At 54.0% G+C, this 23,072-nt stretch overlaps 2 protein-coding genes across 5 annotated transcripts; one reads left to right on the forward strand and one right to left on the reverse strand.

Annotated features, from left to right (window-relative positions):
* Nucleotides 1-91: 91 nt before the first annotated feature.
* On the forward strand, nt 92-9,312 carry gpank1 (G patch domain and ankyrin repeats 1). Of its 4 annotated transcripts, none has more exons than XM_078205822.1 (3): nt 92-198; nt 3,361-3,999; nt 5,453-9,312. In XM_078205822.1, the coding sequence occupies exons 2-3, from the start codon at nt 3,422-3,424 to the stop codon at nt 5,904-5,906; spliced, it is 1,032 nt and encodes a 343-aa protein (XP_078061948.1). In that variant the 5' UTR covers nt 92-198; nt 3,361-3,421; the 3' UTR covers nt 5,907-9,312. The 4 variants fall into 4 exon arrangements, with proteins under 4 accessions (XP_078061948.1, XP_078061947.1, XP_078061949.1 ...); XM_078205821.1 differs by having other exon boundaries at nt 92-153; XM_078205823.1 differs by having other exon boundaries at nt 92-118.
* Nucleotides 8,936-22,914, reverse strand: LOC144487749 (tapasin-like; the record flags this gene model as incomplete). Its single annotated transcript, XM_078205824.1, has 5 exons — nt 8,936-10,565; nt 16,253-16,307; nt 17,062-17,099; nt 21,764-21,865; nt 22,588-22,914. Coding segments are annotated over 4 exons (482 nt in total), but the record flags the coding sequence as incomplete, so codon positions are not given.
* Nucleotides 22,915-23,072: the final 158 nt, after the last annotated feature.

Here is a 23,072-nt window from a genome sequence, read left to right on the forward strand (position 1 = left end):
CAGCGAGGAGCCGAATGCGCAGGCGCAGACAGTGCAGCCGGTGACCGAAGAGCCGCATGCGCAGAGAGTACATCCGGGACCCACACCTCTTGACCACCGGAAGAGGAAGTCAGGGAAGGTGAGCAGCCGCAATAGCCACCGCGCAGGGAGCAGGTTTGTGGAAGAATAAATGATGCCAAGATGGTGATTTGTGCCCAGGTTTGAACAGCTTCTCATCAGAGGAGAAACTGCCCCTGTTTATATCAATGGGATGAAGTAGAAATGGTCCAGAGCTTCAAGTTTATTTATTAGTGTCACAAGTAAGGCTGACATTAACACTGCAATGAAGTTACTGTGAAAATCCCCTAGTCGCCCACACTCCGGCGCCTGTTCGGGTTACACTGAGGGAGAATTTAGCACGGCCAATGCACCCTAACCAGCACGTCTTTCAGACTGTGGGAGGAAACCCACGCAGACACGGGGAGAATGTGCAAACTCCACACAGACAGTGACCCAACCGGGAATCGAACCCAGGTCCCTGGGGCTGTGAGGGAGCAGTGAACCCGGGTCCCTGGCGCTGTGAGGGAGCAGTGAACCCGGGTCCCTGGCGCTGAGAGGCAGCAGTGAACCCGGGTCCCTGGCGCTGTGAGGCAGCAGTGAACCCGGGTCCCTGGCGCTGTGAGGGAGCAGTGAACCCGGGTCCCTGGCGCTGTGAGGCAGCAGTGAACCCGGGTCCCTGGCGCTGTGAGGGAGCAGTGAACCCGGGTCCCTGGCGCTGTGAGGCAGCAGTGAACCCGGGTCCCTGGCGCTGTGAGGGAGCAGTGAACCCGGGTCCCTGGCGCTGTGAGGCAGCAGTGAACCCGGGTCCCTGGCGCTGTGAGGCAGCAGTGAACCCGGGTCCCTGGCACTGTGAGGCAGCAGTGAACCCGGGTCCCTGGCACTGTGAGGCAGCAGTGAACCCGGGTCCCTGGCGCTGTGAGGGAGCAGTGAACCCGGGTCCCTGGCGCTGTGAGGCAGCAGTGAACCCGGGTCCCTGGCGCTGTGAGGGAGCAGTGAACCCGGGTCCCTGGCGCTGTGAGGCAGCAGTGAACCCGGGTCCTTGGCGCTGGGAGGCAGCAGTGAACCCGGGTCCCTGGCGCTGTGAGGGAGCAGTGAACCCGGGTCCCTGGCGCTGTGAGGCAGCAGTGAACCCGGGTCCCTGGCGCTGTGAGGCAGCAGTGAACCCGGGTCCCTGGCGCTGTGAGGCAGCAGTGAACCCGGGTCCCTGGCGCTGGGAGGCAGCAGTGAACCCGGGTCCCTGGCGCTGTGAGGCAGCAGTGAACCCGGGTCCCTGGCGCTGTGAGGCAGCAGTGAACCCGGGTCCCTGGCGCTGGGAGGCAGCAGTGAACCCGGGTCCCTGGCGCTGTGAGGCAGCAGTGAACCCGGGTCCCTGGCGCTGTGAGGGAGCAGTGAACCCGGGTCCCTGGCACTGTGAGGCAGCAGTGAACCTGGGTCCCTGGCGCTGTGAGGCAGCAGTGAACCCGGGTCCCTGGCGCTGTGAGGCAGCAGTGAACCCGGGTCCCTGGCGCTGTGAGGGAGCAGTGAACCCGGGTCCCTGGCGCTGTGAGGCAGCAGTGAACCCGGGTCCCTGGTGCTGTGAGGCAGCAGTGAACCCGGGTCCCTGGCACTGTGAGGCAGCAGTGAACCTGGGTCCCTGGCGCTGTGAGGGAGCAGTGAACCCGGGTCCCTGGCGCTGTGAGGCAGCAGTGAACCCGGGTCCCTGGTGCTGTGAGGCAGCAGTGAACCCGGGTCCCTGGCGCTCTGAGGCAGCAGTGAACCTGGGTCCCTGGTGCTGTGAGGCAGCAGTGAACCTGGGTCCCTGGCGCTGTGAGGCAGCAGTGAACCTGGGTCCCTGGCGCTGTGAGGCAGCAGTGAACCCGGGTCCCTGGCGCTGTGAGGGAGCAGTTAACCCGGGTCCCTGGCGCTGTGAGGCAGCAGTGAACCCGGGTCCCTGGCGCTGTGAGGCAGCAGTGAACCCGGGTCCCTGGCGCTGTGAGGCAGCAGTGAACCCGGGTCCCTGGCGCTGTGAGGCAGCAGTGAACCCGGGTCCCTGGCGCTGTGAGGCAGCAGTGAACCTGGGTCCCTGGCGCTGTGAGGGAGCAGTGAACCCGGGTCCCTGGCGCTGTGAGGCAGCGGTGCCGCCCCCTCAGTGTTCAAGGTGTGCAGATCACCAACAACCTGTCCTGGTCCCTCCATGCCGACACTATAGTTAAGAAAGTCCCACCAACGCCTCTACTTTCTCAGAAGACTAAGGAAATTTGGCATGTCAGCTACGATTCTCACCAACTTTTACAGATGCACCATAGAAAGCATTCTTTCTGGTTGTATCACAGCTTGGTATGGGCTCCTGCTCTGCCCAAGACCGCAAGAAACTACAAAAAGTCATGAATGTGGCCCAGTCCATCACGCAAACCAGCCTCCCATCCATTGACTCCGTCTACACTTCCCGCTGCCTCGGAAAAGCAGCCGCATAATTAAGGACCCCACGCACCCCGGACATTCTCTCTTCCACCTTCTTCCATCAAGAAAAAGAGGTCACATAACTGACTCAAGAACAGCTTCTTCCCTGCTGCTGATTCACCAGGATCATAGAATAATTGAAACCCTACAGGACAGAAAGAGGCCATTTGACCCATCGAGTCTGCACCGACCACAATCCCACCCAGGCCCTACCCCCATATCCCTACACATTTACCCACTAATCCCTCTAACATACACATCCCAGGACACTAAGGGGCAATTTTAGCACAACCAATCAACCTAACCCGCACATCTTTGGACTGTGGGAGGAAACTGGAGCACTCGGAGAAAACCCACGCAGACATGAGGAGAATGTGCAAACTCCACACAGACAGTGACCCGAGCCGGGAATCGAACCCAGGTCCCTGGAGCTGTGAAGCAGCAGTGCTAACCACTGTGCCACCGTGCCGCCCTGCTGTCAGACTTTTAAATGGACCTACCTCGCATTCAGCTGATCTTTCTCTACACCCTAGCTATTACTGTAACACTACATTCTGCACCCTCTCCTTTCCTTCTCCATTACATACTCTACGAATGGTATGCTTTGTCTGTAGCGTGCAAGAGAAACAATACTTTTCACTGTATCCCGATACAGATGACAATGAATCAAATGCAATGGAAGTGGAGTTAAGGGCACATTTGGATCTTCGCTGTTCTTATTGAATGACTGAGCAGATTCTGTGGGCCAATGGCCTCATTTTATTTCTTATCTCACGCTATCTGCAGCCACTTTTCCCAGTTGATTTTGCTGTTTATCGCTTGGTAACTCTGAAAAATTAATGCCTGCTGATAACTTGCTTTTTTCCCTTTTTTTGCCAACAGGGACTTTGGCAATCCGCAACAGGGAAGCAAATTCTAATCTCGGAGGACTGTCGGCCGAGGGATGAACCACCAGCACCTCATCACTTTCACCCGAGCCAAGGAGAAAGCTGACAGCTGGGAAAACGGGCAACGCTGGCAATCCCCTCTGCCCCGCCACAGAGGCAGAGCTGCCAACGGGGATGAGGTGAAGGATTTCTACGAGAGCGTCCTTGCGTCAGACAGTGAGGCCGGCGCGAGCTCGCTCCGGAGGAAGAGGGTCGTTTGGCGCAAGTCGAGAGCTGAGAGCGCTGATGGGCAGCAGAATGGCAGGAGGCTTCGCGCTGATGTGGAGCGGGACGGACACCTGATGCTCAGATGTGCTCAGAACGGGGAGCTGAGGATCCTTCGCCGCTTGGTGGAGACTGCCGCATGTGATATTAATTTCCGGGACGGCTATTACTGGACGGCCATGATGTGTGCGGCATACTCTGGTCAGTCGCAGGTGGTGCGGTACCTACTGAATCGTGGGGCAGCCTGGGTCGGAGTCTGTGACTCTGCCGGTCGCGACGCGCTGGATCTGGCTCGGCAAGCCGGCCATTCGGAGATCGTTGCCACCTTTGAGGAATTTCAGACTTCCCGGGGGGAACAGGAAGATCCCAGGTAAGCAGTTGAAGCAAAAACAGAAAAATGCTGGAAAATCTCAGCAGGATTGACAGGAGAGAGAGAGAGAGTAGGGCCAATGTTTCAAGTATAGATGACTCTTCATCAGAGCTGGAAGCATTGAAGCAACCTGGTGGTTTTACTGCTTGTGTTCCGATAACAACCACGTGAGCGCGTGTCTGCGGCATTCCTGAAATTCGGACGTGATGTATATTTGTTTTACCACCTGCCTCCTCCCCTGTAGGGCGCTGCCCGTACCCAGGAACAGTTCCAGGAGAGGGGACCATCATTTAGGACTGAGATAAGGAGAATTTCCTTCACTCAAATGCCGGCCAACCTTTGGAGTTCTCCACCCCAGAGTGTTGTGGGCGCTCCATCATTGGATGTATTTCAGCTGTGGGAGGGACTGATTTTTTTTTGGGGGGGGGGGTCTCGGGGATATTGTGGGCTGGGGGACAGGGCGGGAAAATGGAGGCGATCTGTCATGATGGGATTGAATTGGGGAGCAGGATTGATGGGCCGAAGAATCTACTCCACTCCTGTCCAAGCTGACTGACTGACACCATTTCAGTATCAGTACAGAACCAGTATCCAGGCTCTGCTGTAGACAAGGACTGCCGGCACAGTGGTTAGCACTGCTGCCTCCGCGTCAGGGACCCGGGTTCTATTCGAGGCTTGGGTCACTGTGTCTGGAGTTTGCACGTTCTTCCCGTGTCTGCGTGGGTTTCCACCCACACTCCAAAGATGTGTAGCTTAGGTTGATTGGCTGTGCTAAATTACCCCCTTAGTGTCCAAGGATGTGGCAGTCGGGGGAATTAGTGGGAAAGTCTATAGGGTTAAGGGGATAGGGTGCGGGTAAGCTGCTTTCTCAGAGAGTCGCTGCAGACTCGATAGCTGCATGACCTCCTTCTGCTTTGTAGAGTCTCTTGTGTCAGAGGCAAGACTGCTTTATCTGCAGAGCTTTAATATAAAAATCAACGTCTCTCTGCAAAATGGACACTGTTCAGTGTAATCACGTCAAAACATAAATGGACTCTGGATCTGTGCTTGATGGAGTTTAGAAGGATGAGGGGGGATCTCATTGAAACTTACAGAATGCTGAAAAGTCTGGATAGAGTGGACGTGGGGAAGATATTTCCATGAGTGGACCCGAGGGCACAGCCTCAGAGTAAAGGGACGACCCTTCAGAACCGAGATGGGGAGGAATTTTTTCATCCAGAGCGCGGTGAATCTGTGGAATTCATTGCCACAGAGGAGGCCGGGTCATTGAGTGTATTTAAGACAGAGACAGATAGATTCTTGATTGGTCAGGAGATCAAAGGTTACGGGGAAAGGCGGGAGAATGGGGTTGAGAAACGTATCATGATTGAATGGCGGAGCAGACTCGATGGGCTGAATGGCCACATTCTGCTCCTATATCTTCTGGCCTTACGGACTGTCCTTATTCTTACAGTGAGAGGCCACAGGAGAGGAAATTCTGCCGGGTTTGTGAAGTGGAATATCAGGAAGACAGTGTGGAGCAGCACGAGAGGTCGACCTTGCATCTGTTCAGTAAGAATGAGAGGCCGGCGCCCACTTATTACTTTATTCCAGAATCCAACGTCGGTTTCAAGATGATGCTGAAGGAAGGTTGGGACAAGGAGAGGGGACTTGGGCCCGCTGGCCAGGGGCAGAAGTTTCCGGTTAAGACCATACTCAAGCGAGACCAGAAGGGTCTGGGCTTCCAGACGGACCTGAAGGCGAAAGTGACGCACTTTAATGCCAATGACTCTGAGGCGGTGAAAAGGCCGAGATGTGCAGTTGCTCGAGTGCAGAAAGCGGCCACAGTCAGCAAGCGAGAGGAACGCGAGAGAGAGGCGAAGGGGAGAGCCTGGGAGAAAGATCTAAGGACTTACATGAATCTCTAAGGACTGGTTTATAAACTGTGCCAGTTTATAACGTGCTTTGTCTTCTTTGGAAAAGTGTTTGGTGTTCGCTAACGTGGATACGGGATCCCTCTTCACTCGGTGGACCTTCCCGTCTCTGAAACGGATTAAGCCCAATTTCAGGACTTTGTAACCCAGGCTGGAACGGCGGTGGCAGCGCTGTGGTGAGGGAGTGCTGCAACCGGTGGTGTCTTCTGGTCAAAACCCTGACCCCCCCCCCAGAGGCCGTGAGTGTCTGTTTGTGATGAAAAGGTCGGCAGCTTTTTGCCAGGCAGGACATTCTCTGTTTCCTGGGTCAATGTTCTTCAGGCGTTCTGAATTGACCAGACAATGTTTCCTGTGTTTGTTTGCGAGCTCTGAGATGTCATGACCATGTTCCAAGTTGATTCAAAGCTCTGGGAGACTGCGCTCGGCAAAAACAAATGTCTGAGATAAAAATCATTGAGAAACGAGCGACTCTGTGATTGGTAATCCGCTGATCCAGTCCCCAGAAAATCTCTGAGCGTCGAGGTGTTTATCTCGGCCCAATGATTACAGAGAAAATAAACTACTTACCGGCCAGAATTTGCTCAGGCGCAGTGGGGGGGGGGTCCTGTCCCAGATTGCTGTGCGAAGATGTTTGGCGCATGCCTAGAGGTGGGGATGTGATCGGCGCAACTTGTGGGCCGAAGGGCCTGTTTGTGCTGTGGCTTTCTATGTTCTATGTTTCAAACCCATCGCACCCGCCCCCTCGAGCGATACCTGGGTGGGGAGTGGGGGGGCGATTGGCCCAGGGGTCTTTACCTTTTGGTTACAAACTCCATCCAGGACGGGAAGGCATAAAATTAAAAAAGGCTCCTCCTGGGGACGAAGGTTTGTGTTAGAATGTGCGTCCCAGACACACTGTCTGCAGAGTGACTCTGACTATCCCACCCAGGCCCTATCCCCGTCACCCAACGTATTTACCCTGCTAATTCCCCCCGAACCTGCCCATATTTGGACATTAAGGAGCAATATAGCATCGGCAATCCCCCCGAACCTGCCCATATTTGGACACTAAGGGCCAATTTAGCCTGGCCAATTGGGGGCCATTCATCTGATCGCTCCCAAAAGCAGGTGGTTTGATAGCAGTCCCTTCTATACAGCGACCTGAGCGGATAGTTAATTGTACACAGGTTAACCCAGATTCTGATTTGCCAAAGTCTAATTCTTCTGCACATGACGATATTTAATGGTACTCGTGTGTGAGCAGTTCACATTAGCACCATGAGTGAATTTTCCACCTCCTGAATGGGGCACAGGCTGCCATCCCACTCCTCCTTCCCCAGCAAGTGATCAGCAAAGTGATGGAAGAGTTTGTCAACAGTGCAATGTTAGCACTGCTGCCTCACAGCGCTGGGGATCCGGCTTCCATTCCCGGCTCGGGTCACTGTCTGTGTGGAGTGTGCACATTCGCCCCGTGTCTGCGTGGGTTTCGGTGGATTACGGAGGTGAGCCTGGGTGGGATGCTCTTTCAGAGAGTCAGTGCAGACCCAATGGGCCGAATGACCGCCTCCTGCACAGGAGGGATTCTATGGCATTAAGCAGCACAGTAACCTGCTCAGTGACGCTCGGTTTGGGTCACTCGGCTCCTGACCACATTCCAGCCTTGGTTCAAACATGGACCACGGAGCTGGATTCTGGGAGTGAGCTGAAGGTGGCAGCCCTGGACAACAAGGCAGCATTTGACAATGTGGCATCAAGGAGCCCGAGCAAAACCAAAGGAGATGGGAATTGGGGAAAGTGATCCAATGCAATAGCAGCTGGTTTACTGCAGGGCGTCCGTGAGAGCTTTGTCCGTGCTGGCGCATTGACTGGCTGGAAGTCAAGGAGAGAGGGAGAGATCTAATGTCCAACCAAACTGAAAGGAACAACACCTCACCTTCCGATTCAGGACGGTACAGCGTCCGGTCTAACCATTCACACTGAACTTCCCCTCCATCTTGATCCTTCCACTCTCTCCAAGGCTTACTCGGTCGATCCCGGGTAGGGAGGGAGTTTCTTATGAGGAGAGGGTGAGTAGGTTGGGTCTGTACTCACTGGAGTTTAGAAGAATGTGAGGCGACCCTATTGAGACATATCGGATTCTCAGGGGGTTTGACAGGGTCGATGCTGAGAGGTTGTTTCCCCCTGTGGGAGTGTCTGGGACCAGAGGGCATCATCTCAGAGTGAGGGGGTCGCCCATTGAAGACAGAGATGAGGAGGAATTTCTTCTCTCAGAGGGGAGTGAATCTGTGGAATTCTTTCCCGCAGAGGGCTGTAGAGGTCGGGTCACTGAGTATGTTCAAGGCTGAGACAGACAGATTGTTAATCAGTAAGGGAATCGAGGGTTACGGGGATAAGGCGGGAAAGTGGAGCTGAGGATTATCACATCAGATCAGTCACAATCTCATTGAATGGTGGAGCAGACTCGATGGGCCGAATGGCCACCTTCTGCTCCTGGATTGGAAATCCCTCCCTAACAGCATGGTGGGTGTACCTACACCGCAGGGACTGCAGTGGGTTCAGGAAGGCAGCTCACCCAGCACCTTCTCAAGGGGCAGTTCAGGATGGGGAATAAACACGGGGCCCGACCAGCGATGCCACGTCCTGTAAATAACAAAGAAATAAGGTACACCCACAGTGCTGTTAGGGAGGGAGCTCCAGGATTTTGACCCCAGACACAGTGAAGGAACGGCCGATATATTTCCAAGTCGGGATGGTGAGTGACTCGGAGGGGAGCCTCCAGGTGGGGGTGTCCCCAGGTATCTGCTGCCCTTGTCCTTCTAGATGGGAGCGGCCGTGGGTTTGGAAGGTGCTGCCTGAGGAGCCTTGGTGAGTTGCTGCAGTGCATCTTGTAGATGGTACACACGGCTGTCACTGTGCGTCGGGGGTGGAGGGAGTGAATGTCTGTGGATGGGGGGCCAATCAAGCGGGGCTGCTTTGTCCTGGATGGTGTCGAGCTTCTTGAGTTAGTGACTGGTCGCTCACAGATCAGGAGACACAGAAGCAGGTGGGAGAAAACAGAACTTTTATTGAATTATTTTTTGAACATTGTTTGGTTTACACAACTTCTGAACACGCAAAGGCAGCTGAGCAAAAAAACCAATTGTGAAATAAAACATTGTCAAAGCCCGTAACCGAGCAAACTCGTGGATTAGTCATCAACACTCAAAACTACAATAAAGAAATCATGAACTCCCTCCGTAGGACTGGAGAGAGAGAGGGGAACACACAGCAAAGGGTGAGGTAAGCAATATACTATCCTCACGGGCTGAAGGCTGAAGCAATCACCTACAAAAAAGCAACATAATTAACATGACAAATGGGTGAAAAATGTGTAAAGAACCATCGCAGCCAGACTGTGGAAAGGAGAATTGGCAATGGTTGCAAAAACAGGAAAGAATGAAATGGCTGGCAGTGAGGGGGTTGGAACAGTCAACGGCTGTGAAAGGGCTGATTACAAATGGCTCAGTATGCTGAGAACGTGCCTTTAAAAAAAGATATTGGGGGAGATTTTCCCCTCGCGTCGCTACGATAATCCTCCCTCGAAGGGCAACACAGCAGAGTATGGGTCACCTGCGCTGGGTGACCAATCAGAACTCAGAGTGGGGGAATCACAGTGTAGTATCGACACCCAGAAAATCCATCTTGCTCAGACTGAGACCGTGGCCCAGCTGAGGACGGACCGACTGAAATTCGAGCGACATTTTATTCATTCATGGGGCATGGACGTCGCTGGCTGGGCCAGCATTGTTTCCCCAGCCCTAGTTGCCCTTGGAGGGCAGTTGAGAGTCAACCACATTGCTGTGGCTCTGGAGTCACATGTAGGCCAGACCGGGTAAGGACGGCAGATTTCCCTTCCCTAAAGGACATTAGTGAACCAGATGGGTTTTTCCGACAATGGTTTCATGGTCATCAGTAGATTCCTAATTCCAGATATTTTTTATTGAATTCTAATTCCACCATCTGCCGTGGTGGGATTCGAACCCGGGTCCCCAGAACATTAGCTGAGTTTCTGGATTAATAGCGATAATGCCACTAGGCCATCGCCTCCCTATGGCTTCGACCTGCTCCCTGACCCCTTCAGGAAGAGTATTCATTAGTATTGGTGCTTGACCCAATCGGGACAGGATTGTCTCCGATTGCTATTGGTCTGTGATGTCAGACAGCGAGGAGATACCTCAGCAACCCTGAGCAAGACCAGAAAGATGGGACGGTGCGAGAGAGGAAATATTTATATCACCTCATGTCAGCACTCGGGGCATCTCCAACAACAAGGTCACTGGTGGTGCACTGTGACTCCCTGATTCCATATGGAAAGACAGAATCATCCCACCGTGATTACAGGGTCACCATACACAGAGAATCTGGGGGGGTTACCTTACTCAGTGTTTTGGACCTTGAATAAATAAACCCCAAATGGGACCCCGAGCGATTCGGTTCACGACGATTCGGAGTCTTTCAGGAGAAATATTTACACGATCCATCCGGAGACGATGTAACTTTACAAGTAAAACCAAGCTGCACAAAAGCATGTGGGAAAAGAGAAACGGGGAGAAGGCGGAGGATTCTTCCAGAATAAAATCATCTGGAAACAAAACCGTCAGCAGTTGAATGGTGGGAACGGCACTTCGAGAGAACCTGTGAGAGAAACAGATTGATGTGAGCACACCGGAAAACAGATTCCAAAATCATCTCCTCAGGGGACACAGGACGCTGCGATTTCTGTGGCTTCCTCACCCTGGCACTGTATCTGAGAGCGAAAACAACAATCGGGCTGCAGATTGTAGCAGTGAGTACAGACCTAATATAGACACCGCTCCCAGGTCTGTGGGTCTAATATAGAGACCGCTCCCAGTGTCTGTGGGTCTGATATAGACACCGCTCCCAGTGTCTGTGGGTCTGATATAGACACCGCTCCCAGTGTCTGTGGGTCTGATATAGACACCGCTCCCAGTGTCTGTGGGTTTAATATAGACACCGCTCCCAGTGTCTGTGGGTCTAATATAGAGACCGCTCCCAGTGTCTGTGGGTCTAATATAGAGGCCGCTCCCAGTGTCTGTGGGTCTAATATAGAGGCCGCTCCCAGTGTCTGTGGGTTTAATATAGACACCGCTCCCAGTGTCTGTGGGTTTAATATAGACACCGCTCCCAGTGTCTGTGGGTCTAATATAGACACCGCTCCCAGAGTCTGTGGGTCTAATATAGAGACCGCTCCCAGTGTCTGTGGGTCTAATATAGAGGCCGCTCCCAGTGTCTGTGGGTCTGATATAGACACCGCTCCCAGTGTCTGTGGGTTTAATATAGAGACCGCTCCCAGTGTCTGTGGGTTTAATATAGAGACCGCTCCCAGTGTCTGTGGGTTTAATATAGAGACCGCTCCCAGTGTCTGTGGGTCTAATATAGAGACCGCTCCCAGTGTCTGTGGGTCTAATATAGAGACCGCTCCCAGTGTCTGTGGGTCTGATATAGACACCGCTCCCAGTGTCTGTGGGTTTAATATAGAGACCGCTCCCAGTGTCTGTGGGTTTAATATAGACACCGCTCCCAGTGTCTGTGGGTCTAATATAGAGACCGCTCCCAGTGTCTGTGGGTCTAATATAGAGACCGCTCCCAGTGTCTGTGGGTCTAATATAGACACCGCTCCCAGTGTCTGTGGGTTTAATATAGAGACCGCTCCCAGTGTCTGTGGGTTTAATATAGAGACCGCTCCCAGTGTCTGTGGGTCTAATATAGAGACCGCTCCCAGTGTCTGTGGGTTTAATATAGAGACCGCTCCCAGTGTCTGTGGGTCTAATATAGAGACCGCTCCCAGTGTCTGTGGGTCTGATATAGACACCGCTCCCAGTGTCTGTGGGTCTAATATAGAGACCGCTCCCAGTGTCTGTGGGTCTAATATAGAGACCGCTCCCAGTGTCTGTGGGTTTAATATAGAGACCGCTCCCAGTGTCTGTGGGTCTAATATAGACACCGCTCCCAGTGTCTGTGGGTCTGATATAGAGACCGCTCCCAGTGTCTGTGGGTCTAATATAGACACCGCTCCCAGTGTCTGTGGGTCTAATATAGAGACCGCTCCCAGTGTCTGTGGGTCTAATATAGAGACCGCTCCCAGTGTCTGTGGGTCTGATATAGACACCGCTCCCAGTGTCTGTGGGTCTAATATAGAGACTGCTCCCAGTGTCTGTGGGTCTAATATAGAGACCGCTCCCAGTGTCTGTGGGTCTGATATAGACACCGCTCCCAGTGTCTGTGGGTTTAATATAGAGACCGCTCCCAGTGTCTGTGGGTCTGATATAGAGACCGCTCCCAGTGTCTGTGGGTTTAATATATAGACCGCTCCCAGTGTCTGTGGGTCTGATATAGAGACCGCTCCCAGTGTCTGTGGGTTTAATATAGAGACCGCTCCCAGTGTCTGTGGGTCTAATATAGAGACTGCTCCCAGTGTCTGTGGGTCTAATATAGAGACACCGCTCCCAGTGTCTGTGGGTTTAATATAGAGACCGCTCCCAGTGTCTGTGGGTTTAATATAGACACCGCTCCCAGTGTCTGTGGGTCTAATATAGAGACCGCTCCCAGTGTCTGTGGGTCTAATATAGAGACCGCTCCCAGTGTCTGTGGGTTTAATATAGAGACCGCTCCCAGTGTCTGTGGGTTTAATATAGAGACCGCTCCCAGTGTCTGTGGGTTTAATATAGACACCGCTCCCAGTGTCTGTGGGTCTGATATAGACACCGCTCCCAGTGTCTGTGGGTCTAATATAGAGACCGCTCCCAGTGTCTGTGGGTCTAATATAGACACCGCTCCCAGTGTCTGTGGGTCTAATATAGAGACCGCTCCCAGTGTCTGTGGGTCTGATATAGACACCGCTCCCAGTGTCTGTGGGTCTAATATAGAGACCGCTCCCAGTGTCTGTGGGTCTAATATAGAGACCGCTCCCAGTGTCTGTGGGTCTAATATAGACACCGCTCCCAGTGTCTGTGGGTCTGATATAGAGACCGCTCCCAGTGTCTGTGGGTCTAATATAGACACCGCTCCCAGTGTCTGTGGGTCTAATATAGAGACCGCTCCCAGTGTCTGTGGGTCTAATATAGAGACCGCTCCCAGTGTCTGTGGGTCTGATATAGACACCGCTCCCAGTGTCTGTGGGTCTAATATAGAGACTGCTCCCAGTGTCTGTGGGTCTAATATAGAGACCGCTCCCAGTGTCTGTGGGTCTGATATAGACACCGCTCCCAGTGTCTGTGGGTTTAATATAGAGACCGCTCCCAGTGTCTGTGGGTCTGATATAGAGACCGCTCCCAGTGTCTGTGGGTCTGATATAGACACCGCTCCCAGTGTCTGTGGGTTTAATATAGAGACCGCTCCCAGTGTCTGTGGGTCTAATATAGACACCGCTCCCAGTGTCTGTGGGTCTAATATAGAGACCGCTCCCAGTGTCTGTGGGTCTGATATAGAGACCGCTCCCAGTGTCTGTGGGTCTGATATAGACACCGCTCCCAGTGTCTGTGGGTTTAATATAGAGACCGCTCCCAGTGTCTGTGGGTCTAATATAGAGACCGCTCCCAGTGTCTGTGGGTCTAATTTAGAGACCGCTCCCAGTGTCTGTGGGTCTGATATAGAGACCGCTCCCAGTGTCTGTGGGTTTAATATAGAGACCGCTCCCAGTGTCTGTGGGTTTAATATAGACACCGCTCCCAGTGTCTGTGGGTCTAATATAGAGACCGCTCCCAGTGTCTGTGGGTTTAATATAGAGACCGCTCCCAGTGTCTGTGGGTCTAATATAGAGACCGCTCCCAGTGTCTGTGGGTCTAATATAGAGACCGCTCCCAGTGTCTGTGGGTCTGATATAGACACCGCTCCCAGTGTCTGTGGGTCTAATATAGAGACTGCTCCCAGTGTCTGTGGGTTTAATATAGACACCGCTCCCAGTGTCTGTGGGTCTAATATAGACACCGCTCCCAGTGACTGTGGGTTTAATATAGAGACCGCTCCCAGTGTCTGTGGGTCTAATATAGAGACCGCTCCCAGTGTCTGTGGGTCTAATATAGAGACCGCTCCCAGTGTCTGTGGGTCTAATATAGAGACCGCTCCCAGTGTCTGTGGGTCTGATATAGACACCGCTCCCAGTGTCTGTGGGTTTAATATAGAGACCGCTCCCAGTGTCTGTGGGTCTAATATAGAGACCGCTCCCAGTGTCTGTGGGTCTAATATAGAGACCGCTCCCAGTGTCTGTGGGTCTGATATAGACACCGCTCCCAGTGTCTGTGGGTCTAATATAGAGACTGCTCCCAGTGTCTGTGGGTTTAATATAGACACCGCTCCCAGTGTCTGTGGGTCTGATATAGAGACCGCTCCCAGTGTCTGTGGTTTTAATATAGAGACCGCTCCCAGTGTCTGTGGGTCTAATATAGAGACCGCTCCCAGTGTCTGTGGGTCTAATATAGAGACCGCTCCCAGTGTCTGTGGGTCTAATATAGAGACCGCTCCCAGTGTCTGTGGGTTTAATATAGAGACCGCTCCCAGTGTCTGTGGGTTTAATATAGAGACCGCTCCCAGTGTCTGTGGGTCTAATATAGAGACCGCTTCCAGTGTCTGTGGGTCTAATATAGAGACCGCTCCCAGTGTCTGTGGGTCTAATATAGAGACCGCTCCCAGTGTCTGTGGGTTTAATATAGAGACCGCTCCCAGTGTCTGTGGGTTTAATATAGAGACCGCTCCCAGTGTCTGTGGGTTTAATATAGAGACCGCTCCCAGTGTCTGTGGGTTTAATATAGAGACCGCTCCCAGTGTCTGTGGGTTTAATATAGAGACCGCTCCCAGTGTCTGTGGGTCTAATATAGACACCGCTCCCAGTGTCTGTGGGTTTAATATAGAGACTGCTCCCAGTGTCTGTGGGTCTAATATAGAGACCGCTCCCAGTGTCTGTGGGTCTAATATAGAGACCGCTCCCAGTGTCTGTGGGTTTAATATAGACACCGCTCCCAGTGTCTGTGGGTCTAATATAGAGACCGCTCCCAGTGTCTGTGGGTCTAATATAGAGACCGCTCCCAGTGTCTGTGGGTTTAATATAGAGACCGCTCCCAGTGTCTGTGGGTTTAATATAGAGACCGCTCCCAGTGTCTGTGGGTTTAATATAGACACCGCTCCCAGTGTCTGTGGGTCTGATATAGACACCGCTCCCAGTGTCTGTGGGTCTAATATAGAGACCGCTCCCAGTGTCTGTGGGTCTAATATAGACACCGCTCCCAGTGTCTGTGGGTCTAATATAGAGACCGCTCCCAGTGTCTGTGGGTTTAATATAGACACCGCTCCCAGTGTCTGTGGGTTTAATATAGACACCGCTCCCAGTGTCTGTGGGTCTGATATAGAGACTGCTCCCAGTGTCTGTGGGTCTAATATAGAGACCGCTCCCAGTGTCTGTGGGTTTAATATAGAGACCGCTCCCAGTGTCTGTGGGTCTAATATAGAGACCGCTCCCAGTGTCTGTGGGTTTAATATAGAGACCGCTCCCAGTGTCTGTGGGTCTGATATAGAGACTGCTCCCAGTGTCTGTGGGTCTAATATAGAGACCGCTCCCAGTGTCTGTGGGTTTAATATAGAGACCGCTCCCAGTGTCTGTGGGTTTAATATAGAGACCGCTCCCAGTGTCTGTGGGTTTAATATAGACACCGCTCCCAGTGTCTGTGGGTTTAATATAGAGACCGCTCCCAGTGTCTGTGGGTTTAATATAGAGACCGCTCCCAGTGTCTGTGGGTCTAATATAGAGACCGCTCCCAGTGTCTGTGGGTTTAATATAGAGACCGCTCCCAGTGTCTGTGGGTCTAATATAGAGACCGCTCCCAGTGTCTGTGGGTCTAATATAGAGACCGCTCCCAGTGTCTGTGGGTTTAATATAGAGACCGCTCCCAGTGTCTGTGGGTCTAATATAGAGACCGCTCCCAGTGTCTATGGGTTTAATATAGAGACCGCTCCCAGTGTCTGTGGGTCTAATATAGACACCGCTCCCAGTGTCTGTGGGTCTAATATAGAGACCGCTCCCAGTGTCTGTGGGTTTAATATAGACACCGCTCCCAGTGAACATTTGGTCTCGTGTAGAGAGTAGTGGATTGCGGAAGGACGGTGATTCTCTGAATTATAATCCGTTTGCTCTCCCTGTTTCTGTATCTCTGACATTCCAAGTGGATTTCTACACTGCGATTGGCTTGTGTAACGCTGAACCCTCCCATCGCCGTCCTGGTGCGTTAAGCCTGCGAGTGAATGCGGAAAGCCGTTTCTAATGGTGATGGAGTTGGCACCAGACAACCGCTAGTGTTCGAGTGTAAACTTACCGGCGCTGCCTGAGGTCCACGCTCACAGCACTGGGTCCATTCAGTTCCTTTTCTCCTATAAGAGAGAGAGAGAGTGACAAGGTTTGAGAGATTGTACTTCCCTTCCTCTGAGTGTTCATCGTTGTCTGTTCCTCCTCAGTCTGACCCACCAATCTCTTGCTAGTGTTATTTCTCTCCTCATTTCCCACTGGGTGACCATGCCACATAGGAACCCTCCAGCCATTGCCGACATGGGCACCATTCCCCGGTAGCAAGTGGCTAATGGGTGGCGGGGGGAGAGAAACAGGGTGAGAATGAGCTGGAGGAAGGTCACTGTTCCGATGAATGAAGGGGGGATCTCATAAAAGCCTATAATATTCTAACAGGACGAGACAGGGTAGATGCAGGGAGGATGTTCCCGATGGTGGGGGAGTCCAGAACCAGGGGTCACAGTCGGAGGATTCAGGGTAGACCATTTAGGACGGAGATGAGGAGACATTTCTTCACCCAGAGAGTGGTGAATGTGTGGAATTCATTACCACAGGAAGTAGCTGATGCCAAAACATTGAATGTATTGAAGAGGCGGCTGGATACAGCACTCGGGAGGAATGGGGTCAAAGGTTATGGGGGGAAAGTGGGAACAGGTTGCTGAGTTGGATGTTCAACCATGATCAAAATGAATGGCGGAGAGGCTCGAAGGGCTGAATGGCCTCCTCCTGCTCCTAGTTTCTATGTTTCTATGAATGTCGTTATCAGCCGTGACTCCGTTCTGAAAGGTCAGGTTACTTTTGTGGCCTCAGTTAGTGCAGACATTCTTGTTGTCTCTTTACCTTGACTTCCTGCACCGGGGTCCACACGAGAGGATAAACTGAAAGACAAGAAAATACAGTCCATGGGTGACCATTGAGTCCCTCCGTCAATAACAACAACTCCCAACACATTCCACCAGGACAATCTGCGGGAATTAGGAACATAAACTGGGACAAGAAGCTTGGTCAATGCAGGAGAAGAGGTTGTCGGGACTGGAGGAGGTTACAGAGATAGGGAGGAGGTGTAGGGGGGCTGGAGGAGGTTACAGAGATAGGGAGGAGGTGTAGGGGGGCTGGAGGAGGTTACAGAGATAGGGAGGAGGTGTAGGGGGGCTGGAGGAGGTTACAGAGATAGGGAGGAGGTGTAGGGGGGCTGTAGGAGGTTACAGAGATAGGGAGGAGGTGTAGGGGGGCTGTAGGAGGTTACAGAGATAGGGAGGAGGTGTAGGGGGCTGGAGGAGGTTACAGAGATAGGGAGGAGGTGTAGGGGGCTGGAGGAGGTTACAGAGATAGGAGGTATAGGGGGCTGGAGGAGGTTACAGAGATAGGGAGGAGGTGTAGGGGGGCTGGAGGAGGTTACAGAGATAGGGAGGAGGTGTAGGGGCTGGAGGAGGTTACAGAAATAGGAGGTGTGGGGAGCTGGAGGAGGTTACAGAGATAGGGAGGGTGTAGGGGGGCTGGAGGAGGTTAGAGAGATAGGGAGGAGGTGTAGGGGGGCTGGAGGAGGTTACAGAGATAGGAGGTGTGGGGAGCTGGAGGAGCTACAGAGATAGGGAGGGTGTAGGGGGGCTGGAGGAGGTTAGAGAGATAGGGAGGAGGTGTAGGGGGGCTGGAGGAGGTTACAGAGATAGGAGGTGTAGGGGGGCTGGAGGAGTTACAGAGATAGGGAGGGTGTAGGGGCTGGAGGGGGTTACAGAGTTAGGGAGGGGGTGTAGGGGCTGGAGGAGGTTACTGAAATAGGGGTGTACGGGCTGGAGGACGTAACAGAGAGGGAGGGAGTATGGGGGCTGGAGGGGGTTACAGAGATGGGAGTTTAGGGGCTGGAGGAAGTTACAGAGATAGGGAGGGGGTGTAGAGTCTGAAGGGGTTACAGAGATAGGGAGGGGCTGGAGGAAGTTACAGAGATAGGGAGGGGGTGTAGAGTCTGGAGGGGTTACAGAGATAGGGAGGGGCTGGAGGGGTTACAGAGATAGGGAGGGCGTGTAGGGGGCTGGAGGGGGTGTAGGATCTGGAGGAGGTTAAAGAGATAGGGAGGGGGTGTAGGGGCTGGAAGCGGTTACAGAGCTAGTGAGCGAGCTACAGAGAGAGGGAGGGGTTTAGGGGCTGGAGGAGGTTAGATAGGGAGGAGGTGTAGGGACCTGGAGGAGGTTACAGAGATACAGAGGAGATGTAGGGGCTGGAGGGGTTACAGAGATAGCAAGGGGGCGTAGGGGCTGAAGGAGATTAGAGACAGGGAGGGGGTGTAGGGGGACTGGCGGAGATTACAGTGATAGCGAGGGGATGTACAGGCTGGAGGAGGTTACAGAGATAGGGAGGGGGTGTAGGGGGCTGGAGGAGGTTACAGAGATAGGGAAGGGGTGCAGGGGCTGGAGGAGGTTACAGAGATAGAAAGGGGGGTGTAGGGGCTGGATGGGGTTACAGTGATAGGGAGGGGGTGTATGGGGCTGGAGGAGGTTACAGAGATAGAAAGGGGGGTGTAGGGGCTGGATGGGGTTACAGTGATAGGGAGGGGGGCGTAGGGGCTGGTGGAGGCTGGAGGAGGTTATAGGGATAGGCAGGGCGTGTAGGGGACTGGAAGAGGATACAGAGATAGGGAGGGGGTGAGTTGGAGGAGGTTACAGAGATAGGGAGGGGTGCAGGGGTCTGATGGAGGTTACAGAGATAGGGAGGCGTGTAGGGGGCTGGAGGAGGTTCCAGAGATAAGGAGGGGGTGTAGGGGTTGAGGGAGGTTACAGAGCTAGGTAGGGGCTGGAGGAGGTTACAGAGATAGGGAGGGAGTGTAGGGGATGGAGGAGGTTACAGAGATAGCGAGGGAGTGTAGGGGCTGGAGGAGGTTACAGAGATAGGGAGAGATGTAGGGGCTGGAGGAGGTTACAGAGATAGGGAGGAGGTCTCGGCTGGAGGAAGTTACTGATAAAGGGAAGGGGTCTAGGGGCTGGATGAGGTTACAGAGAAAGGGAGGGAATGTAGGGGGCTGGGGGAGGTTACAGAGAAAGGGAGAGATGTAGGGGCTGGAGGAGGTTACAGAGATAGGGAGGGGTGTAGGGGACTGGAAGAGGTTCCAGAGATAAGGAGGGGGTGTAGGGGCTGGAGGAGGTTACAGAGATAGGGAGGGGGTGAGTTGGAGGAGGTTGCAGAAATAGGGAGGGGTGTACGGGGCTGGAGTAGGTTAGAGATGGGGAGGGGGTGTAGGGTCTGGAGGAGATTGCAGAGATAGGGAGGGGGCTGGAGGAGGTTACAGATATAGGGAGGGGATGGAGGAGGTTACAGAGATAGGGAGGGGATGTAGGGCTGGAGGAGGTTACAGAGATAGGGAGGGGATGTTAGGACTGGAGGAGGTTACAGAGATAGGGAGGGGGTGTAGGGGCTGGACGAGGTTACAGAGATAGGGAGGGATGTCAGGGCTGGAGGAGGTTACAGAGATAGGGAGGGATGTCAGGGCTGGAGGAGGTTACAGAAATAGGGATGGGATGTAGGAGGTTGCAGAGATAGGGAGCGGTTGTAGGGGCTGGCGGAGGTTACAGAGATAGGGAGGGGTGTAGGGGCTGGAGGAGGTTATAGAGATAGGGAGGGGGGTGTAGGAGCTGGGGGAGGTTACAGAGATAGGGAGGGGTGTAGGGGCTGGAGGAGGTTATAGAGATAGGGAGGGGGGTGTAGGAGCTGGAGGAGGTTACAGAGATAGGGAGGGGGAGGGGGTGTAGGGGGCCAGAGGAGGTTACAGAGATAGGGAGGGGGAGGGGGTGTAGGGGGCCAGAGGAGGTTACAGAGATAGGGAGGGGTGTAGGGGCTGGAGGAAGTTACAGAGATAGGGAGCGGGTGTCGGGACTGGAGGAGGTTACAGAGATATGGAGGGGTGTCGGGACTGGAAGAGGTTACAGAGATAGGGAGGGGTGTAGGGGCTGGAGGAAGTTACAGAGATAGGGAGGGGGTTTCGGGACTGGAGGAGGTTACAGAGATAGGGAGGGGTGTAGGGGCTGGAGGAAGTTACAGAGATAGGGAGCGGATGTCGGGACTGGAGGAGGTTACAGAGATAGGGAGGGGTGTCGGGACTGGAAGAGGTTACAGAGATAGGGAGGGGTGTAGGGGCTGGAGGAAGTTACAGAGATAGGGAGCGGATGTCGGGACTGGAGGAGGTTACAGAGATAGGGAGGGGTGTCGGGACTGGAAGAGGTTACAGAGATAGGGAGGGGTGTAGGGGCTGGAGGAGGTTACAGAAATAGGGAGGGGTGTCGGGGCTGGAGGAGGTTACAGAGATAGGGAGGGATGTAGGGGCTGGAGGAGGTTACAGAGATAGGGAGGGGGTGTCAGGACTGGAGGAGGTTACAGAGATAGGGAGGGGTGTCGGGATTGGAGGAGGGTACAGAGATAGGGAGGGGTGTCGGGACTGGAGGAGGTTACAGAGATAGGGAGGGGTGTAGGGGCTGGAGGAGGTTACAGAGATAGGGAGGGGTGTCGGGGCTGGAGGAGGTTACAGAGATAGGGAGGGGTGTCGGGACTGGAGCAGGGTACAGAGATAGGGAGGGGTGTCGGGACTGGAGGAGGTTACAGAGATAGGGAGGGGTGTAGGGGCTGGAGGAGGTTACAGAGATAGGGAGGGGTGTCGGGGCTGGAGGAGGTTACAGAGATAGGGAGGGGGTGTCAGGACTGGAGGAGGTTACAGAGATAGGGAGGGGTGTAGGGGCTGGAGGAGGTTACAGAGATAGGGAGAGGGTGTCAGGACTGGAGGAGGTTACAGAGATAGGGAGGGGGTGTCGGGACTGGAGGAGGTTACAGAGATAGGGAGGGGTGTAGGGGCTGGAGGAGGTTACAGAGATAGGGAGGGGTGTCGGGGCTGGAGGTGGTTACAGAGATAGGGAGAGGTGTTGGGACTGGAGGAGGTTACAGAGATAGGGAGAGGTGTTGGGACTGGAGGAGGTTACAGAGATAGGGAGGGGGTTTCGGGACTGGAGGAGGTTACAGAGATAGGGAGGGGTGTAGGGGCTGGAGGAAGTTACAGAGATAGGGAGCGGGTGTCGGGACTGGAGGAGGTTACAGAGATAGGGAGGGGTGTCGGGGCTGGAGGAGGTTACAGAGATAGGGAGGGGGTGTCGGGACTGGAGGAGGTTACAGAGATTGGGAGGGGGTGTCGGGACTGGAGGAGGTTACAGAGATAGGGAGGGGGTGTCGGGGCTGGAGGAGGTTACAGAGATAGGGAGGTGTGTAGGGGCTGGAGGAGGTTACAGAGATAGGGAGGGGGTGTCGGGGCTGGAGGAATTACAGGTCTAGGGAGGGTTTGGGCAATGAATGGATTGACCAATTGTCTATGAGCTGTCTGCTCTGAGTTAGCCAATGGGAGCCTCTGTGTAGGCGTTTCCATCGCTGTCTGAACAGGGACACCCAGTCTCCTGATGGAAGTGTTCACCCAGCTCCGGCTGGGAGGTTCCCATCTCCACTGTGGCATGTGGACTGAAGTCTGGCTGCGGGCAGACGGAGGAGATTAAAGTATGGGCAGTGAGACACAGACCTTTCTCAGTAAATATCCAGTAGAAAAACTTCAGCGTTCCGTAGAGAATGAAGGCACAAATGAACATCCCGATGGCATCGTCGATGGAGGGGCCAGCAAACCCTACATGGAGACAGAGGGAGAAAAGTGATTAACTTCCTGCTGAAAGCAGCACTGTCTCTTAACAAGCCGTATCTAACCGTGTCCCCATCTCAGAATGAACCTTCTCCACCCACCGGGATCTGAGTGTCTGTGGGGAGGGGGGACTGTGTGACTGGCCTCAGAGTTCAGCGTGATATCCATCCCCTTGCTGTGAAGTTTCACAGTCAGATTGAGGGAACTATCTGAGCGCACAGATCCTCAAAGTGATGGGGAGAACGTGGAGGCTCCCCACAGACCGTGACCCGAGTCGGGAATGGAACCCGGGCCCCTGGTGCTGTGAAGCAGCAGTGCCGACCACTAGCACCGTGTCGCCCCTACGTTACTATGACAACCCCCTAGTGGCCACACTCCGGCGCCTGTTCAGGTACGCTGAGGGAGAATTTAACACGGCCAATCCACCTAACCTGCATGTCGTTCCGACTGTGGGAGGAACCCGAGCACCCGGAGGAAACCCACGCAGACACGGGGAGAACGTGCAAACTCCACACAGACAGTGACCCAAGGCTGGAATCGAACCCGGGGCCCTGGCGCTGTGAGGCAGCAGCGCTAACCCACTGTGCCACCCCGTGCGGGTACCTGAACATCCAAGTACGGTGTGTAATGAGGACGGTGGTTCATCCCGCACAGGGTTTGGATGTTCAGCGAGTCAGGACCTAGGGCTAATTCGGATGGTGCCAGCTTACCTGCCACCTTCAGGGTGACGCTCTTGCGCATCACAGACCTGGCAGACACGTGCTCGACATGGCAGGTGTAGACGGTGTCATGGTCACCCCAACCGGGCCGGACAGCAATGTAGCTCGTCACGTTGTAGGTGCCGTCGGGGTTCTGGCGATGCCCGCTCAGCCAGCTGCCAGTAACGGGCTCAGCCGTGCCGTTGCCACTGGGTCTCTTCCTCGTCCAACTCACACTCACGTCCAGTGGGTAGTAGCAGCTAATATCACACAGCATGGTGGCCTCCTGCCCGGGGATCAGGTACAGAGGATCTGGGCTCAGAGACAGCCCCGGGGCTTCTGCCAACAGAAAAAGTAAAAGAAATAATAACCAGCATTCAGGTGTCTGTCTGTCACTCCCTCCCCCCTCCCCTCCTCTCCTCCCCTCCTCTCTCCTCCCCTCCCACCCCTCCCCTCCTCTCCCACCCCTCCCCTCCTCTCCCACCCCTCCCCTCCCC

The sequence above is a fragment of the Mustelus asterias genome, unplaced genomic scaffold (assembly GCF_964213995.1).
Source record: "Mustelus asterias unplaced genomic scaffold, sMusAst1.hap1.1 HAP1_SCAFFOLD_1018, whole genome shotgun sequence".
Taxonomy (NCBI): Eukaryota; Metazoa; Chordata; class Chondrichthyes; order Carcharhiniformes; family Triakidae; genus Mustelus; species Mustelus asterias.